The 16,372-nt window shown below is 36.6% G+C and overlaps 1 protein-coding gene across 3 annotated transcripts in view; it reads right to left on the bottom strand.

The window, feature by feature from the left end:
* The window catches only part of PTEN (phosphatase and tensin homolog), a 92,062-nt gene that overhangs the window by 39,318 nt on the left and 36,372 nt on the right, over positions 1–16,372 (bottom strand). The window contains exon 1 of one of the 3 annotated variants that reach the window (XM_042909406.1): positions 78–100. The exons of the other annotated variants lie outside the window; for them this stretch is intronic. Coding sequence (XP_042765340.1) covers positions 78–79 — 2 coding nt within the window. The 5' untranslated portion in view covers positions 80–100. Of the gene's footprint in view, positions 1–77; positions 101–16,372 lie in introns of those variants that run through there. 3 annotated transcript variants of the gene reach the window in all.

The raw sequence follows: 16,372 nt of genomic DNA, 5'->3' as shown, positions 1-16,372 counted from the left end.
AGGTGGGGGGGGGGGTGCGGAGGTGGAGTTCGTAAACAAATATGCTACTGAATATATTAAATACACTATTTTCTCACATAAACTCCAGGATTAGTAGTCTACAGCTGGTAAGGTAGATGTTTCATAAAGGACTGGATAAAAGGATTTCATAAAAGCAATGTTCCACCATTTGTTTGGCCAATATGAGCGGCAGCCGCAAGGTCCAAGATGGTGTGCCATATCTGCAGCAGTAACAGACTGGAGAAGAGAAAGAAGAACAGGTCCCTCCTTTAAGAAATCATCACTCAACTTAAAACCACAGATCTTAAGTTGTCACATTATCATATCTAGCCAAAGGGGGAGCTGGAATTACTATGGGCATTCTGGGAAAACATGTACACAGCAAACAAGCAAGCGTTCTACTAATGAAGGAGAAGAAAAAGATGATCACTGATTTTCTCTATGGCTGTTCTCTAATTTATCTCTAATCTTTATTTTCTACTGCAAACCAAAAACAAATGACCAACATGGCAGGCATATTCGTAATCCTAACTTAAAATCACTCTAAGAAGGGGTCCACAAGCAGAAGGAAACAAAAATAACTACTTTTTGGTTCTGGTGGTGGTTGTTAATAAACCTGTAGAACAATATTTGATTCTAATATTGCACAGGTTCTTTTCTTTAAATATTTAAGGTATGTGCCACTTTTTATGATACATCACTTTAACCTACTTCTTCAACTAATCAAGGAAGCACTGATTCTATGACGACTTCTACCGAACTTGAATACACTACAGAAAAAAGTGTTATGTCTCTTGTCTCTTGTTCCATCTTTATCTTCTCCATGCCTGTACCTTTCTCAGTTTGTACTTTTTCTTTAAACTGAGGCAACATTTACATTCAGTGAAACAAACAGATCTTAGGTGTACAATTCTACGAGTTTTGTAACAACCATCTCAATCGAGATATAGAATGCTTCCACCACCCCAGAAAATTCCCTCATGCCCAGTTACAGTCAAACCCCAGCAAGCTCCCAGGCAGCTACTAGTACCACAGATTAATTTGTCCTTGTTCTTGAACATCATATAAATGTAATCACATGATACATAGTCTTTTGCAACTGGCTTCTTTCATCCAATCTAATGTTTTACAGATTGATTTATGTTACCTATATCGACAGTTCATTCCTTTCATTCTGAGTATGATTCCATCGTGTGACTACACCACCATTTATTTATTCCTTCTCCTTTGATGGATATTTAGGACGTTTACAGTTTGGGGTTATTATGAGTAAGTACATAAACATTCTTGTGCAAGAATTTTGGGGACACATGCTTTTCGTTCCTCACATAAATAAATGATAATTAGAAGTAGAGCTGCTGGGTCATAAGGTAGACAGGGTAGACAGGTGGTATGTTTAACTTTATAAAAAAACTACTAAACGGTTTTCCAAAACAGTGATACCATTTTACAATCCCATCTGCATTTTAAAAGAGTTCCAGTTGCTCCAAAGTCTCATCAACATCTGGTGCTGTTTTAATCACGGTCTTTCTAATGTACATAAAATGGTATCTTACTGCGGTTTTAAATTTCCTTCTCATGACTAGTGACTTTAAGCATGTTTTCATTCGTTTATTAGCCTTTTTTATACCTTCTTCTTTAAAATGTCTCTTCAAATCATGGGCTCATTCTTCTCCCCCACCCCAGTTGTATTAACTGGCTTTTTTATTTATTACTGGCTTTTATATATTCTGGGTAAAAAGTCTTTCGTCAGACACATGTACTGACATAAATATTTGCTCCTTGTCTATGACTTGCCTTTTCATTCCCTTAATAACGTGTTTTGACAATCAATGATTTTAAATTCTGATACAATCCACTATATCAAAGTTTTCTTTTGTTCTTTTGTTTAGAACTTTGTGTCCTCTCTCTGAGAAATCGTTCCCTACCCCTAGAGTTCACAAAGATATTCTCTATGCTTTCTTCCAGAAGCTTTTAACTTTTTCTGTTTGTATTTTAATTTGGTTGAAAATTTAGAAATTTAGATAAATGCTATGGACAACTGGGATAACCAAGACAAAAACAAATTATTTGAAGGACAGTGATTATAAAATTCAGAAAACAACAATTCATCACTATCTGCCTTATCTTTTCCTCCAAGGGTTTCTTTGGAGAGAAAATGAATAAGCAGGAAATGATCTGCAAATTACAGTTTTCTCACAGAAAGCCTGTAATGTAAATGTGAGCAGAGAAAAAGGTGTTCCGGAGGATTAACAATTTATTTTTAGTTCATCCTGGGTCTGGTCATTTTAACTTTTGAATCCAAGTACATAAAGCAACACTATATTAACAAGGACATGCACATCCTATTGCCCAAATCCAGGGAGCAGGGTTCCCACGTGGCGGCCCCGCAGGCACATTCAAGTGGTGCCTAAAGGAAGGAAAGGGCACCTACCAAAACGGTCATAATGGTTAGCAAAAGTTCTCGGGGACAGACGCAGGTTTTCACTGTTCGCTTCCAACACTTCTGCAACTATGCTGTTAAAACAGAAGCGTACACTACTTTCAAAAGAAAAGAAAAGTTGCCTGTCCTACTGTATTTTCCCAAAAAGTACAGAACGGACAAAGTTGTATCAAACTATTTTACTTCCAAAAAATGGGTCTGATGAGCTTAGAAATCCAACTGCTTTTGAACAATATATCTTAGTTTACACAAAATTAGTATTTTCATATACTATTTTTGAATTAGAAAAAAATAGAAGTTAGGCCTTTTTTTTTTTAATGTGATAACAGTCCTCTTTGAGAAATAGTTTTAATGAGATTCATGCAATTCCTGTTTATGAAGACTCATGAGGTTTCATTCATACTGAGCCTGTCTTGAGGATATTTAAAAGAAATTATTGGCGTACACAATCACAAAACCACAAATCAGATCCCAGTGAGAAACAACGAGTAACCAAACACAAACAATTTGTTAAAATGCTAGTAAATGCTCTTTAAATCCCTCCTAGAGGCATAGCCATGGAAAGCCCAATCTTTAATTTCATCAAGACACTTCTCGGGTTACTTTGGCTAGGTGTCTATAAGGTATATTCAAATCCAGTTTTTGATTCTCTTTTAAATCTCAAGTATTATTAGAGGCACAAGGGCTGAGAATTTCTGCTTCCCAATCTTGTATTTTTCTACATTCGATACAGTTAAGTGCTGAGGACTTACTAAATAGCCTGAATGATTCCTTTGAGTTTTTTTTTTTTTTTTTTTTAATCACCTTAGTTCTAGAAAATTATCCACTGGGGTAACCTTTCATAAAATTAAATATCCCACAAAATAATACTGATTGGGTTAGTAAAATGGAAATACGCTAGAACTGGCAAACAGGCATCAAACTGGTGGCGGCCTGTTGGGGTGCAATATTAAGACTATAAAAAAACATCCAGGTTGAAAACTGGAAAAGAATATCATTACTGATTAGCAATGTTTAACCAGTAGTTGGGAAGAGAGAATAATATAAACATTTTCACTGTATCTGCCATTTCTAGAGAAAGTCAATACAAATTTATGGGTAAAATGCAATAAAAAGCAAAATTTGAACATTATAAGTTATTTTATAATAGCAAAGTTATTGTAACCAAATTACATGCTTTAAATAATTTTGTTCTAAGAATCTTCTTTTCATATTGGCATTCAATATAAAGGGGTCATCTAATAAAAATTTTCTTACAGTAGCATGTATACGTTTTTGACCATTACAGAATATCTGGTACACAAATCATCCTCTTGCTATATGCAAATGTGAAACTGGGCGAAATGGATGAGGTGACTATTTGAGGCACTAAACAGAAGGCAGCACAGGCTTCTGAGGCTTCCAGAAAAACAGGAGAGTACTCCCACAACCACCGTGCTTTCAGCTGGGAGGGTCTCTTCTGATGAAGCAGAAACAACAAATGTAACAAAGATCTCACCGAGGTAAAAGGCAGAGATCTGATTAAGCTCAGGGGTGCTAAGGCAGCTAAAGTTTGTGCAACAGAATAGCACAGAAAAGGGGATGAATGGGAGAGCCTCAGAAGTCCATACGGAAATGCACCTCTGGTCCTTGGCCAAAGGTTGGCTGCAGGTGCGCAGGGTCTGAAAGCATACTAGAGAGGACACCGGAGACAGCACGGTACCAGGAGAAGGAGTTCTGGCCCAGCCAGAACGGAGAGACTTCATGTAAGCACCTCAGGTATTCAGCTGAGACCCCAGAAAGGCCACACCTTTGAAGTGAGGACCATGCCCTAAGATGAAAGACAAAACTGAAATAGGCCTGCCTTAACAAAGAAAACCAAGGCTGACAATACCAGATTAACCGTTAATTTAAATGCCTGCCAAAGTGAAACTCAACACCCATAAAGAAAGTAGCAATCCAGACTCCCTACAACATCTCATTCGCAACATTCAGCATACAATTAAAATTTATTAGACATGCAAAGCAGAAAAACATGACCCGCGACCAAGAGAAAAAAGCAGTCAATAGAAACCAACTCCAAGATGAACCAAATGTTGGAATTAGCAGAGGTGGACTACAAAGCAGCTATTGTAAATACACACGTGAATGTAAAGGAAGGTTATTACAATAAGTAAAAGGATGAAAAGTCTCAGCAAAGATACAGAAACTATAAAAGACAGAAATTCTAGGTCTCAAAAGTACAGTATCTGGAAAGAACAATCTACTCTGTGCTCTTAACAGAAGACTAGAGACTGCAGAAGAAAGACATGGCAGACTGCATTTCCAAGAGTGACTGTAGCACCATCCCACACACTCTTCATTAACGTACCTTTAATACTTCTCCCATCAACTGGTAAAGTCTGCGGTTCCTCCCTAGAACTTGGGCACAGCTTTGTGACTGCTGGAACTCAGAGAGTGTAGCAAAAGTGACAGTGAGTGATTTCTAAGACCAGATCATAAACATGTCACATACGTTCACCTTGGACTCTGGATCCTCACTTTGGACACCAAGCTAACAAACATACTACGATGAAGCACAAACTAACCTACACGGAGAGACCACTTGGAAAGGTCAAGTAAAGGGGTGTTGGCCAAGAGCTCAGCTGAAGACCCGATAACAGCCAGCATTTACCAGACATGCCAGTGAAAACACCTGCAGATAATTCGGGCCCCCAATGTGTCAACTCATTTCTAGTCACCAAGTCTTCACGGCTAAAGCTCCAGATACTGTGAGGCAGAAACAAGCCATCTCCACCATGCCTCATCTGAATTCCTGACTCCCTGAATGCATGAGTAGAAGATAAATAAATGTTCTACGTCATATTTATGTTTAGAGGTGGTTTGTTATGTATAAATGCTAACTGGAATACAAATTTAATGAACCTGACAACAGATTAGTAGTAATTATCTAATCTGAAGAACGAAAAAAAGAAATTGAAAAAATGAACAGTTCAGTGACCTGTGGAACAATACAAAGTAATTTATCATATATGTTACTGGAGTCTCAGGACAGGTAAAAGAGAATGGAGCAGAAAAACATTTTTTACAGACATCCCAGCTGGAAATTCCCCAACAATGGTGTAAAACATCAAGTTACAGATTATAGAAGCTCACTAACCCTCTAGTAGGAGAAATAGAAAAAGAATCACTATGCATATTAGTCAAAACCAGTGAAAACCAACGATAAAGGGAAAGAAACAAAAACAGAGGACTATCAATAATGGTTGACTTCTTATCAAAGCTCATGAAATGACATCTTTAAAGTGCTGAAAGGGGAAAACAACAACAACAACAACAACAACAAAAAACCTCAGCTCCAAATTCTATATCCGGCAAAATGCCCCTCAAAAATGATCAACAAAAGATGAGTGAAAATCTGTTGCCCTCAGGCTGAAGGGAATTAATGGGAGTACATATAAAAGATATTTATATTTATAAAAGAACATCTTTTTCTTCCCTTGCTTTGAAAGACAACTGCTTAGAAGGAAAAAAAAAAAAAAAAAATAGAGGTTAGAGTGGGAGAGAGCCAAAGCATAAGAGACTGTTAAAAACTGAGAACAAACTGAGGGTTGATGGGGGGTGGGAGGGAGGGCAGGGTGGGTGATGGGTATTGAGGAGGGCACCTTTTGGGATGAGCACTGGGTGTTGTATGGAAACCAATCTGACAGTAAATTTCATATATTAAAAAATAAAAAAAGAAAAAAAAAAGAAAAAAAAAAAAAAGAAAGACAACTGCTTAAAGCAATCAAGTAACACTGTATTCTGGGGTTTATTACATACATAGATATAAAATATATGACAATAACCACATAAAAGAAATGGAAGGATAAGGAATTCTACTTTTGTAAGGTTCTTACATTTTAATGCTGACAATACTAACTCTAAGAGGACTATAGTAAGCTAAGAATGTGTTTTGTAACTCTTGGTGTGCAATCTCTAAAATATGTATGAGTATATAAATTTAGTACAGCTAAAGTCAACAGAATTAAAATTAAATACCTAAAGTTATTCTATTAACTCCAGAAAGGACAGGAAAAGGCGAATGAGAGAGAAGGAATGAAGGAATAAATGAATGAATAAATGAATACTGGACAACTCAACACAAATAGAAAAATGACAGACGTAAACAAAACATTTCAATAATTATACTACATATAAATGGGCTAAATACTCCAATTAAGAAAGTCAGTGATCATAAAATAACTTCAAATTTGACCTTACAATATTTCTTTATGAAATACAGTACATACACATTTACATATACTTGCTCTACCAACTGGAGAGCACTCTACAGGCAAATGAATACAAAATGTTCAACTGCAAAGAAGATCACATAAATCAAATGCCAAATTCTATCTAGCTGCTCCAAACACTTGACCATGCCACTAAACTCATTCCAATAGAGGGGGGAAAAGAATCTGGGTTGCAAGATAAGCTTTCTTTATAGGCCTCAAAAATTCTGTTAATTACTTTGGTGAAGTACTATTAGTGTGATGGTCCAGGGTCTGATCTTCTACCTTTCTGGGTAAGCCCTGATCCTGTCAGTATATTGAGTGGTGCTTTTGTTTTTTTCAGGGACAAATTCAAACTCATATCATACGACTGATATATAAATATCATAATGACCATAATGGCAATATATTAATTTCCTTGAAAAATCCAACTGCCACAGGAACAAAATTATTCACATCTTTATGGCCAGTTCAAGATCTTGCCATAAGCAGATGCACTGAAAAGTGAAATTATACTGCTGCTGAGTAAACATGGAATCAAACAAAAGAAGCTAGTTAAATCAATTTCTAACAAAGACATTCTGATGTTTCCATCTCCACAACAGGATGTTTCCATCTCTTGCCCAAAATATCTGAAGTTCATTGGCTAAAGTTTCCTTTCCCTTAGCCATGTTTCTTCCATGTTTCAACAGCTAACCAACCCGTTGATGGGCTTTATGTAGACTATATTCTAGAGAATTAAATTCAAGTCTTATTGTAAAACCTGAGAGTTAATCTGTTTCTTAAAGATGAATTGGTAGATCTCTGCTTGGTACCAATACATATTGATACTAAATTTTATATTATTAGAGCATTATTTCATTTTCAAATGCTTGGGGAACTGATAAAAATTCATCTTGGAAATATTTATTGAGTACCTCCTATGTGACAAGCTCTACTACAGATACACTGTAGTACAGACAACCACAATCATAACAAATGCTCCTAGCACTTGGAGAGAAACCCAGAAGCAAACCCTCTTTTAAGGTATCCCATTCAGAAAAGAACCTAAGAACATTGGACAGTCCCTACTAATCCAAAAACAGATTTAAAAAAAAGAAAAGTGCATATCTAAAAACAGCAAAATAATTACTTATCTGCTATATTTTTCTGTAGCTATTTGGCATCATATTTACTTCTGCTGTATTCATGTTAAATTAAAACTTGCTCTTAGAACTCTACTCATCTACAGCTGCCGCTGCTACTACGAAAACAAAAACTGAGTTGTTGTTTTTCCTTTTCAACATAAGTCATCTCTGCCTTAATCCCATTAACACAGGCGTGCTCCAAACATTCTAGTCCTTAACTATTTTCTCCTACTTACCTTCATGTTGTCAAACCTAAAATCAATTATACATCCAATACAAGTAAAGTATCTTGTTGAAAATCCACTCTTAACACTTGCCTGGACAGTACTGCCTTTTCCTATATTAATTACCTCAAGGTAAACAGAGAAGCAAAACTAAGAGCTTTACGTCAAGGTCTATGCTCAAAGACAATAATCCCCAGTACTAAAGAAAATAAAACTAGAGGGAAAAGAAACAGTAGGGGAAGTGAACTATAACCCACTGAGAAAATTCAGAAGGCTATTAAAAATAATATATATAGTTAGTATCCAAAATCTATAACGAACTTACCAAACTCAACACCCAAAAAAACGAATAATCCAGTGAAGAAATGGGCAAAAGACATGAATAGACACTTCTCCAAAGAAGTCATCCAGATGGTCAATTGACACATGAAAAAATGCTCAAAATCACTCATCATCAGGGAAATACAAATCAAAACCACAATGAGATACCACCTCACACCTGTCAGAATGGCTAAAATTAACAACACAAGAATCAACAGGTGTTGGTGAGGCTGTGGAGAAAGGGGAACCCTTTTGCACTGCTTGGTGGGAATGTAAACCGGTGCAGCCACTCTGGAGAACAGTGTGGCAATTCCTGGAAAAACTAAAAATAGAACTACCTTACAATCCAGCAATTGCACTATTAGGTATTTACCCAAAGGATATAAAAATACAGATTTGAAGGGAAGCATGCACCCCAATGTTTATAGCAGAATTAAATAGCCCAACTACGGAGAGAGCCCAAATGTCCATCCACTGATGAATGGAAAAAAAAAGATGTCAGAGAGACAGATAGGGAGAGAAGACTATTACTCAACTATCAAAAAGAATGAAATTTTGCCATTTGCAACAACGCGGATGGAGCAAGAATGTATTACGCTAAGCAAAATAAGTCAATCAGAGAAAGGCAAGTATCATGATTTCACTCCTATGTGGAGTTTAAAAAACAAAACAGATGAACATATGGGGGGAGGGGTGGAGAAGAAAGGCAAACTATAAGAGACTCTTAACTACAGAGAACAAACTGAGGGTTGATGGAGGTAGGGAGGTGGGAGATGGACTAGATGAGTGATGGGTACTAAGGAGGACACTTGTGATGAGCACTGCGTGTTGTATGTAAGTGATGAATCACTGAATTCTACTCCTGAAATCAATATTGCATTGTATATTAACTAAAATTTAAGCTTAAAAAAAAAAAAAGAAAAAACCTGCCACGTATTTCTTCAAAGAAGTTATCACTCTGCACTTTTACCAACATGGTTGAGAGTTTCAGTTGATCTATATCCTTGCCAACCAATTAGCCCTTTAAGTTTTAGCCATCCCAGTAAATATGAAACCACACCTCACTATCTTTTAATTCTCATTTCCCTAATGATTGATTTTGAATATATTTTAATATACTTACTTATCATTTACATATCTTCTGTGTAAAGTTTATGTTCAAATCTTATGCCCTTTTCTTTATGGAGTTGTCCTCTTACAAATTTGTAAAAGCATCTTTATATTGTATTGAATTCAAGTCCTTTGTCAGGTATATGCACTGCAAGTATTTCTCCCAGACTCATTCTCTTTTGTTAATGGTGCCTTTCAAAGAACAGAAATTTTTAATGTTGATAAAGTCCAATTTGTGAATTTTTTTTCATGCTTAACTTCCTGTGCACTAAGAAATCTTTAACTAAACCAAAGGTCACAAAGATTTTTTTCTCTGTTTTTACCTATTTTATAGCTTTAAATTTTACTTTTATGTTTCTATCTACAATCCATTTGTATGTAGTATGAGATTTTTGTGTATATGACAAATAGTCAAGGTTCATTTTATTTTTTATACCAACATTCAGTTGTTCCAAAGCGTTGGTTAATAGGAGTATCCGCTCCCCATTGAATTATCTTGGCATCTTTGTCTAACAATGTATGTGTCAGTTTTCCTATGATTTCTATTCTGCTACATTAACCTCACATCTATTTTTTTTTTCTTTTACTAACTTATTAACCTATATTATATGACCCAGCAATTCTACTCATGGATATTTATCAAAAGAAATGAAAATAAATGTCCACAAAAGTCTTAGACATGGATGCTCATAGCAGCTTTGTTCATAATAGACCCAAATTTAAAACAACCCAAATGTCCATCAAAGGTGAATGGGTAAGTAATCCTGCCCTATCCATACAATGGAATACTACTCAGCAATAAAAAGAAACAAATTACTGATGCAAGCAGCAACTGAGATAATTATGCTTAGAGAAAAAAGCCAGATACAAAAAAAGTACATACCATGTAACTGCATTTATATAAAATATACATACAGGCAAAACTTAACTACAATTAAGATTTAGAAACTGCCTAGAACCAGGTTTGGGGACCTGATGGCAGAAGGACATGTTCTAAATCTTGGCTATGGTGCTGTTTACATGGATGTGTATACATGTCAAAACTCACTGAACTGTACACTTAAAAGTGACTACATTTCATTGCACATAAATTATACTTCAATAAAGTTGATTTTTAAAAGTAATCTGATTATAACTATGAATATGTAAAATGCAACCCACCTCAAAATATCTCAAATTTATTTTGCTTAATACCAGAGATAGCCATAGAAGGAATAATTATATCATCTCCAGGAATGAGACCTTTTTAGAATGAAAAGCAAAACGGCACTGTCTAGAATGGCACTGTACAATAGAACTTTCCACAATGATGAAAATGTTCTGTATCTATGTCGTCCAACATGGTAGCCACTAACCACATGTAGCTATTGAGCACTTGAAAGGCGACTAGTGCAAATGAAAATCAATGTTTATTTTAATTAATTTAAATTTAAACAAATAGGGCGTCTGGATGGCTCAGTCAGTTAAGCGTCTGACTTCAGCTCAGATCATGATCTCACAGTTCATGAGTTCAAGCTCTGCTCTTAGCACAAAGCCTGCTTCAGATCCTCTGTCTCCCGTCTCTCTACCCCTCCCCCGCTCTCTCTCAAAAATAAACAAACACTAAAAAAAATTTTTTTTAACATAAATAGCTACATGTGGCTCATGGCTACTATACTAGATAGCACAAGTCTAAAATACATGTATCTATGAAAAAATCCAGTGGAACACAATACACGTGCCTTAGTAAGGTAGAAATGGGTACATTCTTGGAATAGTGCATAAAACTGAAACAGGAAAGATAATAGTACTTTACAACTGTCAAAATACTTACAGAAAAAGTATTCAACCATATGTAGTTTTCTAACAAATTCCTGACATGCTTGATTAATAAAGAAGAAAACTACAACTCTGGACACATTTTCAACCAAGAATGAGGAACAAGTTTGAGTGGAAATGCCAGGAAACAGGGAGAAAGTGTTCATATAATTTTAGAGTTCACGTCAGACAAGGAAGGAAATACTGGCATAGTTAGATATGATACACATCAGTAAAACGGATTTCAAAAGCTTCATTTAAATAACAGGCTATGAATTCATAACTCAAAATCTAAGAGGAAAGACTACAGAGAGACTTTAAAAACTAAAATTCTGTATAAACAATTACAAATGATACTAGGTTAAAAAAGACAAATGAGAAAATAACAGAAATTATCTCAGAAAACCAATCAACAAAGCTGCAGTGAAATTTACCCATAACATTCAGATTTAAAAGGTTTAACAAGCAGGGAAAAAAAAAAAGGGAATAATCATAGATGAACACAAATAGCACATATAAAAGAACATAAAAATGGTAACGACAAAAGAAAAGGCTTGGAGTGAGGAAAATGTTTGGATCAAAAAGAATATTAAATTAGGCAGCATGCCACAGGTTAGACAGCTATATGACACTAGAACCAGAGAAAAAGCAGAACTCCTTAAAAAAAAAAAAAAAAAAAAAAAAAAGGTTTAAAAACCACTAAGTTCCCTTTTATTTCTACCATCTCTGTCCAAGAGAATGTAGCTGATTCAGTAACTCAAACAGTGGTGGATACATGACATTCTTCTGGATTAAAAGCATTGTCAATTTGCTGTTTAAGCAAGGTGATTTCTTAAAGAATATTCTTTAACAAACAACTATCAACAAAAAAAATCTTTGGTATTTCATGATTGTACATATTAGTAAAGTAGTCAGCAATCAATAATTCAAAATAGAGTAATCCATCAAGCTCTATAATAACTTCATCTGAATCTTGCAGTTATCAAATTCAAGGCAAGCAGAGGCAGGGCCATAAAACTGAACAAAGAGAACTAACTTCCTTGTTTTCTGAAGAGTTCATCAAAATCATTTAGGAAAAAATTTTTTTAAAAAAGTTGAAGATGGAGTCAGCAGTCATGTACAGATCAAAGGAAAAAATTACGTATGACCAATAAACACAAAGTGGCTTTATGTCACAATTAAAGAAATGCAATCAAAAATCAAATTACAACAAACTGCAAAAAGTTGATAAGTTTAAAGTCTGCCAAGGCTGTGGGAGGGAGGAAACACTCTCATGCATGTGGGTGGGAATATAAAATGATACTGTTTTTGAGGGTGAAAGTTTAATCCATGGACCCACTGGTCGCAGCAACTCCACTGCTAGGAATTTACCTTAAATACTTGGAAAAGGACAGCAAGATACATGTGTGACAATGTTTCCTAGAGTACTGTTTTCAATCGTGATAAACCAGAAATAACCTAAATGTCCCTCAGAGGGGACTATTTATGATGGAATGATCATAAAATGGAATAAAGGACAACCAATAAAAAGATGTTTCACCTCCGTGCCAGTATGGAAAATTCCTAAGTACGTTCAATGAAAAAAAGCAAAATGCAGAAGAGTATGCAGTATGTTCCCATCTGTTTTTTTGTAAAAAGTAGGTCTGAGATGAAAACAATTCTTTAAAGAATGACTGCAAGTTCTAGTTGCAAACAGAGTCTGAAGACAGGAGGTGTAAAGCAGGAGAAATCGGTAGGAGGTATTAGTCCTTTTGAGGCTGCTCTGCACCCAAACCCATTTCAGTTTGGAGACAATTTCAAAAGGTGAGAAGCAAATACTCCCCTTCCCCATCTTTCTCCTCATGGGAGCAAGGCCGAGACCAGTTAGGTCCTCCTGCTCTGGACACTGACTCCCAGGGGTAAAAGCAGGGTGCGGAGGAGTCAGGTCATGGAGAGAGATCTCCAGCAGAGTGGAAAGGTAATGAGCACAGTCACCAATATCCAGTCAAGGCAGCAGTGTGGGACACTGGGACAGCACTAGGACAGCAAGCGTCCAATAGCAGTCAGCATCCTAAGCAGAGACTGCCCTTATCGTAACCTGGTGACATGCCTTATTTCCCTTGGCTTCTGCCAATCTTCCCAGCTCAGGGCTCTGAGCCGTGAGCTATGAGCTATCTAACATTTTGCAAGTAATTATTTTCTGATTAAGTTATTTAGAGCTATTTTCCATCCTGTGCAACCAAGAACCCTGACCCTGTTCATCTACAGCATTTTCCTTTTTTTTTTTTTTTTTGATTGAGGGTTGGTAAAATACTTTTTGTGCTCCCTTTAACATGTGAACTTTACAATTTCTTATCTAGCATTTGAGCAACAGGGAGACTGGCAGGAGAATAAACAATCTATTTAAAAGAAAATATCACAGCATTTTTAAAAAGGGGGGAGGGTAAGTTCTCTCAAAGAACTTGAATATTACTTAGGAAAACATTCACCATGGCTGCCCCTCCCACTTCCTCCTCTCTCCTCCCAAGGATTTCATGCCCACAATTGGCTCATTGCCTTATAAATTTGATACAATGGAAAAGCGGAAAAAAAGCAAGAAAACAGCACTTTCCAAAGGGAAATGGGAAAATTTAACTGGAGATACTTGGAAAGTAGGTTAAAAACTTAGACAAGAGCAAAGAGGTAATATCCTCAAGACGTGGAAAATCTAGAATATAAATCTTTCTAAGACAACTATACCTTACTTCAAATAATTTCAATATATAAAAATCTGAATTCACTAAAGACAGCTGTGAGAATAAACAGTCTTTGTCTTTTTTAGAAGTCTTTTCTTTCCTCAAAGAATTCCTATGAAATAGTCCTAAGTAAGCTGCCAAAGTGCATTTTAAAACTATTTTTGTCAAAATAATATATAAACATGTATTTCAAAAGACAGACAAAAACATGTAATAAAAAACTAGTTGAGGGAAGATGGCAGAATAGGAACCCCAGGAAACCCATCTCCCCACCTAGACAAATACTCTACTGGCATAATCGGACTGATGTAACTATTTTGGAACCCTGGAGTCTAGTCAAAAGCTTGCATCGTCCAGACGAAGGCTTAGACCGTAAATCATAGTTAATTTCAGCCCGTTTCAACTCAGTATGGCAGCAGCTATTCACCCCCAGTGCCCCTCACCTCCCAGCAGGCAGCCATGTACATACTCCTAGCACAGCCTGCACCAGCTCATGGGACCTTGTCCTCCAAATATCAGAGATCTGTGTTCTTATCATTGACTTCTGCTTATGATAACAGACATGCAGACACAGAAGCAGGCCACCCCGGCTGAAATCCCCACTGATGGAAAAGGCTTCCAGGGGATTTAAAGATCCAGAGGCTTTTTTTTTTTTTTTTTTCCTCCTTTTATCCCCCTTTTTCCTCTTTTGGGAGTCAGGCATTTAAGACATGACACCCATGTTTGTGTGAATGCAAGTTTTCAACTCTTTTGAGTAACTACTCATAGGGATGCATTTGCTTGATTTTATGGAGTATGTTTAGTTTTGTAAGAAACTACCATCTTCCAAAGTGGCCATACCATTGTGCATGTTGTGGGTTTTTCATATACTGCCATATTGCATAGTAGGAGAGTTTCTATATGCACATACTGGATGATTTCACCTATATGTCATTCTAGAAAAGTCAAAAGTATGAAGACAGTAAAAATATCAGCATTTGCCAGAGGCCAGGGGGCAGGGAGGATGGAGAGGGATGAATTGGCAGAATACAGACTACTTTTAGAGCAATGAAAGTACTCTGTATATTACTATAATGATGGACACGTCATTAAAATGTGTCCAAACCCAGGGGCGCTTGGGCAGCCCAGTCGGTTGAGAGTCTGACTCTTGATTTCATCTCAGGTAATGATCTTACGGTTCATGGGACTGAGCCCCATGTTGGGCTCTCCTTCATTATTAATGGCCTCTACCAGAGTGGTATATGGTAAAACCCTGGTTTGCGAGCATAACTCATTCCAAAAACACACTTCTAATCCAAAGTACTTGTATATCAAAGCAAATTTCCCCATAAGAAATAAAGGAAACTCAGATGATTGTTCCACAACCCAAAAACATTCATATAAAAATGATTACAATACTGTAATATAATACAAAATAATAAAGAAAATACAAAGCATAAGGAAAAATAAATTAACCTGTACTTCCCTTTGATAACCTTCATGGTTGGTTTGAGGGAGACAGGAGAGAGGAGGGTTATTGTGTAGGACAACTTTCACTATCACCAACGGAATCACTGCTATCTATCGACTCAAAGGAATCTTTTTCTGCACGGGGCCATTGTATACGCTCACGTGGATGCTGACCACAGTGCAGAATTAATAAACTCTTGTCATAGACTGTATTTCATGTAACTGGCAATAAGGCAGCAGAGGAAAGGGTCTCTATCTGCAGGCAGCCTGACCTAGAATGAAGCAAAGCATTCCTAAGCTCACTCTTGTGGGGAAAAGCAAAGGACTGTCCACAGGTGCTTTGAAGTGACAAAAATACACCAGTGCCAGTTGTGGGCACCTTCCAACGTCCTGAAAAATCACTGATTTCTGCCAAACACCACGGCTTGAGACTGAGCATCTGAGCGCGGGAAATCATCACCTACAATCCCAGAGAGAAAGAAAGAAAGAGAAAGAGAGAGAGAGAGAGAGAGAGAGAGAGAGAGAGAGAGAGAAGAACCATTGGCTCAGTTGTGATCATGTGACATTTGGCTTCACATACTATTCGTATTGCATGACATCGCTCGTTTATCAAGTTAAACTTTATTAGAAATGTTTGCTCATCTTGTGAAACACTCGCAGAACAAGTTACTCACAACCCAAGGTTTTACTGTATTTGTTATAATTAGTTTATCTATACTGACACATCGTTATCATACAGAAAGTCCATGATTTACATTAGGGTTCACTCTTGGTATGCATCCTGTGGTTTTGGACAAAAAAATTTTTTAATTTTTTTAATGTTTATTTATTTTTGAGAGAGAGACACAGACAGAGTGCAAGTGGGAAGGGGCATAGAGAGAGGGAGACACAGAATCCAAAGCAGACTCCAGGCTCTGAGCTGTCAGCACAGAGC

The sequence above is a fragment of the Panthera leo genome, chromosome D2 (genome assembly GCF_018350215.1).
Source record: "Panthera leo isolate Ple1 chromosome D2, P.leo_Ple1_pat1.1, whole genome shotgun sequence".
Classification (NCBI taxonomy): Eukaryota; Metazoa; Chordata; class Mammalia; order Carnivora; family Felidae; genus Panthera; species Panthera leo.
The sequence above is the reverse complement of the archived record's forward strand: the minus strand, read 5'-3'. Positions and strand labels throughout refer to the sequence as shown.